At 53.3% G+C, this 10,810-nt stretch overlaps 1 protein-coding gene across 1 annotated transcript in view; it reads left to right on the forward strand.

Moving 5' to 3' along the window:
* NOS1 (nitric oxide synthase 1) overlaps positions 1-9,039 on the forward strand; it is a 95,526-nt gene extending 86,487 nt beyond the window's left edge. Inside the window, exons 23-29 of the mRNA XM_032800025.2 lie at positions 33-243; positions 1,770-1,857; positions 2,349-2,470; positions 3,255-3,403; positions 4,128-4,322; positions 5,611-5,729; positions 6,504-9,039. Coding sequence (XP_032655916.1) covers positions 33-243; positions 1,770-1,857; positions 2,349-2,470; positions 3,255-3,403; positions 4,128-4,322; positions 5,611-5,729; positions 6,504-6,519 — 900 coding nt within the window. The 3' untranslated portion in view covers positions 6,520-9,039. The remainder of the gene's footprint in view (positions 1-32; positions 244-1,769; positions 1,858-2,348; positions 2,471-3,254; positions 3,404-4,127; positions 4,323-5,610; positions 5,730-6,503) is intronic.
* The last annotated feature ends 1,771 nt before the right edge of the window (positions 9,040-10,810 follow it).

Here is a 10,810-nt window from a genome sequence, read left to right on the forward strand (position 1 = left end):
AGCTCACCTGTCCTTTCCCTCCCACACTTCAGGGCTTGCAGGAGTACGAGAAATGGAAATGGTCCAAGAACCCCACCGTAGTGGAGGTGCTGGAGGAGTTCCCGTCTGTGCAGATGCCTTCCACCCTGCTGCTCACCCAGCTGCCCTTGCTGCAGCCTCGCTATTACTCCATCAGCTCCTCCCCCGACATGTCGCCGGACGAGGTGCACCTCACCGTGGCCGTGCTCTCCTACCGCACTCGAGGTACCATTCCAGCAGCGCTGCAAAGGGCTTGTGGTTTGCGTGGCAGCGACTGGCTAAAGCCGTCCCATAGCGTTGTGCTAGGTGGCCACGCAGATGGGGCCTTCATCTCCATTTGCATTGTGGGAGGTGGCCATTAACATATGGGGGCGTGTATGTGTGTTTGGGGATGGGGGAATCCCTCTTAAAACCTTGCTGCCTGTCACACGGGGCTCTCTCGGGGTAGCGCTGGGGGCTGTGGCAGCCAGACACAGCAGCAGAAACTGATAGCTTTCCAGCTCCTCCAGGCTGCTCTGCACTATGCAGCACAAAGGCTGTATGCGCTCGTCTTGGCTGCCTTGCACCAGTGGGTGGTGGGGAGAAGAGACTTCAGATTGGCCCACAGGGTAGATTGACCTGGCCCCCTCATGCAGGCATGTGTCTCTCTTGCTTCCCACCCCTGGGAAGCTTATAGAAATGTTGAATGTTCATCCTCCACACTGCCAAGCACTGGTGTCTGCTTGCATTGGCAGGAGAATATCGGGGTGGCACAGAAGCCTGTTACCATCTTCTCAAGGCACACGGGAGGAACACTAGCTGGGGAGGGGGGATCCCTGGTTTATAAACCTCCAGCAAGAGCCTGTGGCCAAGGTTTCTTTGCAAGCACTCACTCAGCTGGAGACAGCTCTGGAAGGTCCCATTTGGCCCTTAGCAGGGGGAGTGTGTTAGGGCCACAGCAAAATCACAAACTGCCCTGCTCCAGCAAGTGGCACCTCCCTGATGTTTGGCAGGGGCAGGGGTCAGCAACCTTTCAGAAGTGCTATGCTGAGTCTTCATTTATTTACTCTAATTTAAGGTTCCGCGTACCAGTAAGACATTTGAACATTTTTAGAAGGTCTCTTTCTATAAATCTATAATATATAACTAAACTATTGTTGTATGTAAAGTAAAAAATGTTTTTAAAAAGTTTAGAATCATATAAGATTAGGGTTGGGAGAGACCTCAGAAGGTCTTCTAGTCCAGCACCCTGCTCAAAGCAGGACCAATCCTCAGACAGATTTTTACCCCAGTTCCCTAAATGGCCCCCTCAAGAATTGAACTCAGAACTCTTGTTTTAGGAGGCCAATGCTCAAACCACTGAGCTATCCATCCCCTAAGAAGCTTCATTTAAAATTAAATTAAAATGCAGAGCCCCCCAGACTGGTGGCCAGGACCCAGACAGTGTGAGTGCCACTGAAAATCAGCTCGCGTGCCGCCTTTGGCACGCGTGCCATAGGTTGCCTACCGCTGGCCTGGGGGAAGCCAGCCTGTCCTGAGCGCTCCAGTGGTCCAGCCTGCCCTGAAAAGCAGAACTGGTCCCAGGGACCACTCAGTGCCTGGCCATTCTGACCCCAAGTCACAGGTTGGCTGCTGTTAGTGCTGACGTCGCAGTGAGGTTTGGGGAGAGCATTTTGCTGGGTGCAGAGAGGTAAATGGCCAGGGCATTCTCCAGCGATCCATTCAGCAGTACCGGGGCACGGAACAAACCCTCTCCTCCTTTCCTTTCCTAGATGGGGAAGGACCGATACACCACGGGGTCTGTTCCTCCTGGTTCAACCGGATACAGGCAGATGAAGTTGTGCCCTGTTTTGTAAGAGGGTGAGTGGCATGGTCACTGCATGTGGAGTCCCCGAGAACCAGGGAGGGTTTAAACCATTCCAAGACACACTGATCCGTCGGCTATTCACAGCAGAGAGCCCCTGAATTCCTGTCTGGAGCTCATCATGTGCGTTCACGGCTCTAATGGGGATTTCTACTAACGAACTGCCTCCTCACCCTGAACGGTGGAGGGGCTGAGGCCCAGTTCCATAGAGCAGTCTGCAACAGCACTGTGCAGACCATGGGGTGGGGGGTGGTACCTGATGCCCCTGAACAGTCAGGGGTCACAGAAGAGAGAGCGGTGTGGACTGCAGGTGGGCACTGTTACTATGCACTCTGCTTCGAACGCCACTTCTTGCCACCGCCTTCCGCACTCAAACTTCTGCCCTTGCGTGCCTGAGCTACATTTCTACCCCCACAAGGATTTCATTGACCCAGCCTGGGCCTTGGCCCCTTAGGGGCATCACTAACTTTAGAACTTGTTTGTCCAGAGCTCCTGGGTTCCATATGCCACAAGATCCCCAGGTTCCCTGCATTCTGATTGGCCCAGGTACGGGAATCGCCCCATTCCGGAGCTTTTGGCAGCAGCGGCTCTTTGAAATCGAGCACAAAGGTGGGTCTGAGGTCTTGAGCCTCTGATCAGTAAGGGGGTGAGCGAGTGCCTGCACAACATCCTCAGGGAACCCAAGCGTAGTACCCCGCCTGAGCGCATGCAATCATGTCGCCCTCCAGTGGCTGGTCCTGGTAAGGACTGGAGCCTATTGCAGCTAATAGAATTGCTCTGTTAGCTCCAGGGGTGTGTGTTTAGTGCTAGAGGCGTCAGGCTGAGTGGTAGCTGCTGTGGTGTGTGCGTATGTGTTGCCATGACTGTTTCGCTCACCATGAGATGACCTAACATAGAGCTGGTTTGACATTTTTCAACTGGGCTTTTTTTAATGAAAAATGCCATGAATTCTTTTCTTTAGATTACACTTCATTCCATTTTCCAGTTTTTCAATGAAAAATTAAATAGTTTAAAAATATTTTTTATTGCAAAAACAAAAAAAAAACATTTTTTTTTTTAATTTCCCACCAAAAAATCCTGACCTGTTTCACCCAGCGCTAGCTACTTGGGACCCTGGATCCATGCTCTGAGGGGTTACACAATCTCCCCAAGTATCTCCTCTCGGACCTTCTACCCTTCCCCCTCTGCCATCTGCTGTCCCAGGGAACAGAGCTACACATCCAAAACAGGCTCCCTCAGAGTGCACAGAATGGCTGCCAGCAAGTGAAGAGGGAATCCAAGCACAGCATTTGCCCGCTCCGTGCAGGAGGGTGTGTGCAATCCCAAGCTTGGGAACTGGGGTGCAGGGGATGGTTTCCGTGACTCACTGCTATCCCACCTGTTTCTGCTCCAGCACTGAAGCCCTGTCCGATGATTTTGGTCTTTGGGTGCCGACAGTCCAAGATCGACCACATTTACAAAGAGGAGACCCTCCTAGCCAAAAACAAAGGCATCTTCAAAGAGCTGTACACAGCCTACTCCCGGGAACCAGACAAACCAAAGGTAACCCTGCTCTGCCACCTACGTTCAGCCCTGAGTCGCCGTGACCAGTCTGACGCAGATGGTGAGAGGAGCTCCGGCACCCCCAGGGCTGTGGATTCTCCCAGCCGCTAGGGGAAGTGTCCAACCTCTCGTGCAGTCACCTGGAGGGATTTGCCTGCACTAGTTTGAGGACATGTTCTTGGCTCAAGCTTTTCACACCTCCATGGTCCAATGAATCTCCCGTTTAAGAATCCCCAGGAAGGCAATTACAGCACAATTGCCCTCAAACCCGTTAACCAGCCCTCTCCATCTCTCTCACTTTCAAACAAGACCTAAAGCCACTTGTGGACATTAACAGCCCTCTGGCGCTTTCCCCTAGCCCAGTACTGACTCCACGGCCATGGCTGGGTTCCACTGGGTCTCTGACTTCCCCCCTTCTGACAGTCACACTGGACTCTGCTTTTCAGGGGTGCTGTGCAGCTGGGGAGTTCCACTGACTTCAGCTGGAGTTTCTGGCATTAAGCACTTCCAAACATGCAGGCCCTGATTGTCTTCAGTTCCCTTCCCAAACAGTTGTGCAGCATTGCCATGAGTTGTTAAATGGCTGCCGTGTTCCACCCCAGAGGTGGCTGCCCTGCGCCAATGGATGGAGGGGTGAAGTGACTAGTGTGTGTAAAGCTGGGCTGGGCCCTTTGGGAGCTGCGGGTGACAGGCGCCGTGCAACGTCCATTCCTGTCTCCCCCAGAAATATGTGCAGGACGTGCTGCAGGAGCAGCTGGCTCAGTCTGTGTACAAAGCGCTGAAGGAGCAAGGAGGCCACATCTACGTGTGCGGGGACGTCACCATGGCTGGGGATGTCTTCAAGGCCATTCAGCGCATTGTGAAGCAGCAGGGGCAGCTGTCAGTGGAGCAGGCTGGCGCTTTCATTAGCAAGCTGAGGGTGAGTGGGCCCTCCCCAGCCTGCCGCAGGGCTCAGTGCAAGCTTGGGCCAAGGCATCAGGGCTTCCACTTGTGCAGTCACTGAGATGGGGTAATTGCGGCAACGAGCTCTGGGAGTGGTCAGTAGGAACCACCCCTTCCAGCCTCCTGACCTGACTTCATGGGTCCAGACTCTCTGCCCAGCTGTGCCCTCCTCTACTGACTCCCCAGGGCCCCTGGCTTGCCAAAGGACCTGGGGAATGGGTGAGCTGCTAACTGCAGCAGGCCATAGGGGTCTGGGACTTGCCTCCAATCTGTAAATCTGCAGAATGGTTCTTGCCGTTACCGGCCAGCCTGGGTCCAGCACAGGGAGTGTGTCTGCGCCAAGGACTAGTTCCCAGAAGAATTCTTGTCCATAATCTGCTTCTGCAGATTAACCCTGTTAGCCTTATCCACACTAGCACTTCACCCACCGCTGGCCTAGCACTGATGCAGCTCCAGTGCCAGCGAAATGCCAGTACGAGCTGCAGTTCCGGGTCCTTTTGCAATGCTGGCTCTACCCAGGAGATGACTCTGGAACAGTAGGCAATGTCCAGCCAGCTAACAGTCTTTACCTACCATGCATGTTATTTACCTATCTAAAAATTGGCTATAATGTCCTCACTGTAAATGCAAATATAGCAAATCTATGGCCACCTCGTACATTCATGGTTGTCACGTATTGTACAATACGGCCATGCAGATCCTGCTGCTGCATAAGCACAGGCCTCCCACTTGAGCTAACAGGGAAGCTCCTCTAGTTGTTAGCAATATAGGACCTATGACACACAGTTAGACAGTTCTGATTCCATCCAGTGCAGGGCACTGGTCCACATGCATTGCAGTCTGTTCACTATGGCAATGTTCCGGTTAGGCTGTAGTACAACTCCAGTTCCCCTGGGCTCTCTCTCTCTTCCTCTATTTTTTAACCTTAAGGCATGTGGACAAGTAGCCATTTAGAGAGGCAACCAGCGTAGTGGACACTGGACAGAGTGCCAGGAGACCTGGATTCTGTCATGGCTCTGCCCCTGACCTACTGGGTGATCCTGGGGAAGTCAGTTCCCTGCTCTGTGCCTCAGTTTCCCCTTGTAGGCTTTTCCTTTCTTGCCTATTTAGCATGTAAGCTCTTAGGGGCAGGGACTGTCCCACACTCTGTTTGCACAGCACCTCCCACCTCAGCTAGCATCTCTAGGTGCTACAGAAATACCATAATAATAACTTGCGACTACACCCTTCTCTCGGTGTCATGCCTCTGCTGTCCTTGCTTTCAGGATGACAACCGATACCACGAGGATATTTTTGGAGTCACCTTGCGTACATATGAAGTGACTAACCGCCTTAGATCTGAGTCGATTGCATTCATTGAGGAAAGCAAAAAGGACACGGATGAGTAAGTTGATGTGCTTATTTTAACCTGCGCTATTGTTTCTTAGACGCGCGTGGGTTGTGGAATAAAAGTTGGAAGGATCCTTTTATTTATTTGCATGTATGAAGCCAGTAATAGCAGAAACAGGAACAGGCCTCTGATCCGAAAAGTAGAAACAGACAAAGCTGCAGTACAGTTTCTTTGAGAGAACAATCAACTCAGTGGGCTAAATCCATTCCAGAAAGAATCGCCAGGGTGAATCTGACCATTGTAGCCGCGAACGCAGCCTTTTCCATACCACTTGCCCCTGGCAAAACAGACAGGCTAGAAAGCATGAGTAGGTGGGCACAACTGGAGCTGGTTGAAAATTTCCCAATAGAATAAAGTTCAGTGGGAACGTGTCAATTTGATGGAATTGACTTGTTCTGTGGGAATGTGTCGATTTTGTCAATGGAAACCAGACCAGCTGGCTGTCAGGCTGCCTGGGACCCATGGTTCTCCAGCACCTGGAATGCACGCCTGGTAGGGGGGCAAGCTTGCCGGCTACCCAGGGAGCCAGATGGTCGGTTCCCCAGCCAAGGGAGCTAACTGAAAACCCAATCCTGTTCACACTGACAGGCAGAATACCCACTGGGATCCAAGGTGGCTTGACTGACTCCATGCTGAATCTCAGCTGGCTGGTGGCCAGATGTGCTCGTTGCATTTAAACGCTATCTGTCCCATGCCAGTAGGGGGGACCGTGGGGCTACGCGTGGAAGGGAGCATTGGTAGCTAGTCATTCTCCCCTTTCCCTTGCAGGGTTTTCTGCTCATAACCAGAACCCCTTGCCCCAGATGGGATGCCAAACCAGCTGCAGCAGCAACCACCCCCCTCCAGCCAGAGGGCGCTGGGTTTTGTATTTACACGGACACGGCGGCTCCTTTTCTGCGGGGCCTGCCCACGGAAAGTGCTCTGTCTCTTGTCCTGTCGTCGTGTCCTGATGATGATGATTTCTCTTTCCTTTCTCTCTCTGTCGTCCTGTGGCGGTTTCTTTTCACTCCTTGTTTCCCTCCTCGGAGTCCCCTGCTGAAGTGCGATGGCTTTATAATCCGCAGTGGCTCTTACGAAACTATGTTTCTTCTTCTCTTGGTCCGACGAGGGCATTTTGCGGCTGCATGAAATCACCACCTTCGTGATCATCTGCATTCTTTGGTGTTTGTGAGGGTGGGGCTGGAGCAGGGGGAGCTGGCTGTTCCTGATCGGGCAGCAAGGACTGGAGAGAAGCTGTTTTGCCTGAGATCCCTTTCCCCACCTTGATGTGGAACTTGGCTGAATCGCTGCATCTTCCTCGCTTTGCTTTGGCCGCTCTGGGCCTGGCCCAGGGGGAAGTTGGATGGAAAGGAAGTGCTGCCCTGCCCCCTTTCTTGCTGCTGATGGAGGCACCAGAGCTTTGTTCTGTTTGAGGGGTGGGGTTCGTCTGTGTTCAATGGGTAACAATTCACCTACGTGAGCTCTGTGCTGAGATCCTTGAGGGAAAAACTGTTACTCGGGCGTGGGATGCATCCAGTAGCTTCCCTGGATTAACAGGGTGCTGGCGGTGGGCACGTGAGTCCTCTCCAGCAAGGCAAGAGAACGTGTAAGGCGACAAGGCTGGGAGGCAGAGTAGCTCTGAAGCCGTCTCTGCCCAGGTCCAAGCAGCACCAACCTGCTTATAAAAAAGGTTGATAGGCAGCCAGCAAGTAGCTGCTGTATGGGGTCTACTGCACCCATTCCTGACCCCTGGTGCCAGGCCTTCTGGGAGCCCCATGTAACGCCCCATTAAATGAGTAACAGTTGCCTTGATTACTCAAAGCATGGCAAGTCTGTCCTAGCGCGCTCTTGTGAGATGTCCTTTCTCAGCAACACCACCCCCCACCCTGCAGGAACTGCAATGCTCTCGTGGTGCCAGGCTGGCTGCAACGGGTGCCTCCACTCTGCAAAAAACCCCAAATCCCCTCCATGCCCCCTCTGCCTGCTGCATGCACGGTGCCATTATTCAAATTGCACAAGGCCTCTGGGACGGGAGCTCTCAGAAGAGACGGGGAGCAAGCCCAAGAAGAGAGGCACTGGTGCTGTCTAACACCAGGCTCTGAGGTGATGACTGCTCAGCTCCACTGCACAAATCCAGACCCGCTCGAGACTTACTGGAACTGCTACAGAGCTGGCAGCCCCCAAGGGTCACTCCCCTTTTCCAGGTAGGAACTTTGCCACCCACCCCCAGGCCAGCTCTCCCTCTCTCAGGGGGAGGGGGCTTTCTCTAGTTGCCAGGTTGTTTGGGGGTTCCCTCGTCCCTTTCCCCATCTGTGCTGTACATAGCCATCCACTGGCTAGACTGAGGCAGCAACAGCAAACTGGTGCCTTCAGGTGGCACTGGACCCCCTCCTGCTGACAGCATAGGGAATTACTGCCGAAGGGGGTCAGGACTTGGGCACGGCAAAGGGGGCGGGTCCCCACAACCGCTGTCACCGAGGGGTTGTTTTCAGAGCCCAGGATCTGCCACTGCCTCCCCCTGAACCAAGCTTCTAACAAAGTGAGTCCAGCAAGGTCGGAAGCCTCCCCTGGCCTAAGTGTGACTTGGCAGCTGGGCTGCTCAACTTCAGCTCATGTTCACTCGTCTCATGCTTCGCAGTGACCATGTGGTTGCTCTGGTTTTGCTGCCTAGACCCTCCAATGTGGGTAGGCGCTCATGTGTGCTGCCACTGCCACAGCAATGTCCCTGGTCTTTACCTTCCCTGACCACCACAGATGGATCTGACCCAAAACCCTGGGCCCAGAGGCCCCAGAGCTTTGGGAAAGCTCCGCTCCAGACTTTCTGCTGCCCCAATCCATCTCTTCGGAATATTTTGCTCAACTAGGAGTCAGCAGGACTTTAAATAGGGACATGCACAAATGCTGCCACCTTGTGGTAATTTGCATGCACGCTGTTCTGAGGGTGGCCCGAGGTGTTGCCCTATGAGGATGAATGAAGGTCCCTGGCTAAGCCTCTGTTCAGTTAGGAAATCACGGCTGTAGTGTGGTTATTCAAATTGCAGCAGCGACTGTATGCCCGCACCCACTCTGCTGCCTGGCAGCTACCCCGCACTGCCTCCGCAAGGACCACCGGGGGACATACCCACAGCGCCGCTCACGGAGAAATGGATTCTGGGCTGTCCCACTATACAGAGTGCTGGGGTGAAGGAGAACAGCCCAACAAGGGGGAGTAGGGGCTGCTAGCTACACTGCAAACCCCCAAGGTGTAGAGCCAGTTGCACCACCCTAGGTCCCTGGCAGGGGGCAGGTGTGGTTAGCTGCCATGGTTACTAACCAGGTGGTGTGCAGGCATCAGTACCATGTGCTGTTACAAACCCTGGTCGCTGTTGTGTAACCGGGGCCTAGGAGCTCTTCAGTGGGGCCGAGAGCTCAGGCAGACACCGACCCTTCTAGTCGCATGTCCTGGTCCCCTGGGAGCCAATGGGAAGAGAGAATGCGGAGCACATCAAGGGCAGAAGGATGCCTTTGCTTGAGATTGTGCCTCACAAATCTGGGTAGGGATCCAGCCTCTGGGGGCAGGGGAAGAGATGACAGATCCCTTATTCCGCCCTTCGCCCCCCCACCATCCCACACACTGGGGAAGTTTGGCTCTGGATTCAGCTCAGACCAGGCTGACCTTTCTGTAAGGTGCCCGAGCAAAACCCTGCATCTCCCTTCAGCCCACTCCACACAAACCTTGGGGAGAGTTTGAATTTGGATCCAAATTTTGCACCAGGCCCATCTTTCCTGGAAATGTCAATGCAAAGGAATGCCCAAAGCCATGTCCTTCGCGTTCATTGCTGCTGTTCATTTTCCCATTCAGTCCTGTGCTTCTGTAACAGCCCCGCTCCGGAATGAGCTTTGCTGATACCGATGCTCCCTGTCTGTATCTGACAAGAGAGGCTGGCTTTGGCAGAACAGATTGTGTCTCCTCCAGTCCGATATACCCAGGAGCCACACTAAAAATGCAGCAAGTGGAGCCACGGAAGAGCCATGACATCCGGATTCAGCCTCTCCCATTGCTAAAGGCTGGAATTTCCCCGGGTGCCTAGAGGAGTCAGGCCCCCAAAGGCTGTTGAAATTAACTGTGAGTTGAGCACCCAAGTCCCTTTGTTCTCTTTGATAATCCCAGCCTTAGAGAGTAAAAAGCTGTGCTACGTCCAGCCCTCTCACCTGGTGCACCCAAGAGACAGGACAGGGATGGGGGAAGGGACAGGTGAGTAACAGGGAAATCCTACCATTGTGGGGTGAGTTGAATTCAAGGGCTCCAGAAGCTGTCATCAGCCTGCCCTGCTTGGCTGGGATAGTTGACTTTGAACAGGCCGGGCTGGCTTTCTAACTGAGCCAGTTCCATTGACTTTAGTAGCCAGTTTGCTCTCTTCACCTGCAAGGGTTTCACATGCTTAATTTCCTCCCCCAGAAAAGGGGACATGATCCTGCTAACCTCTGTAATGCCACAAACACAGACCTTTCATCTGCCACCCGGACACAGTTCAGCTGGGTGAAATGGGTGTGTATGTATAATAGATACATAGCACCTGGGTGGTGGAGAATGGAGATAGCCAGGCAATGGACTGAATGTATCTTGTGCGGTTGATGGCTTCGCCTGCCCTCTGTCCATTAATCCCAGTCCCCACTGGCTAATTCCAACACTCCAATAGGCTGAGCAGCTCCAAACAGCCCCTGGTGGTCATGATGGACCAGTGGGCTGATCCTATCTGGCAATTCCTGTGAATGGCAAAGACTGCCATCACCACCACCAAAATGCTTCACAGTGCCCCAGCTCACTTCTTACTCCAAAGGGTTAACAGCCAGGTGGGTCCTTACTAGAACTGGTCAAGATTGTTTGAATTTGCAAATTGCGCATGAAAAATGCTCCCCATTTTTTCTGACCAGCTCCACTCTTTACCTTAGACTGATGAGCCGCTAAGCCTCAGCTCCACAGCGACCATCCCCAAGGCTTTGCCTCCCCACAGCAGCTGCTTAGAAGTTTAGATAGGGGGCAACATACAGGCCTGTGTTTATATTACAGCACCCTCGAGGAGGGGAGCAAATAACAAGGTCACTTTCTACCCCCA

The sequence above is a fragment of the Chelonoidis abingdonii genome, chromosome 22 (genome assembly GCF_003597395.2).
Source record: "Chelonoidis abingdonii isolate Lonesome George chromosome 22, CheloAbing_2.0, whole genome shotgun sequence".
NCBI classification, from domain to species: Eukaryota; Metazoa; Chordata; order Testudines; family Testudinidae; genus Chelonoidis; species Chelonoidis abingdonii.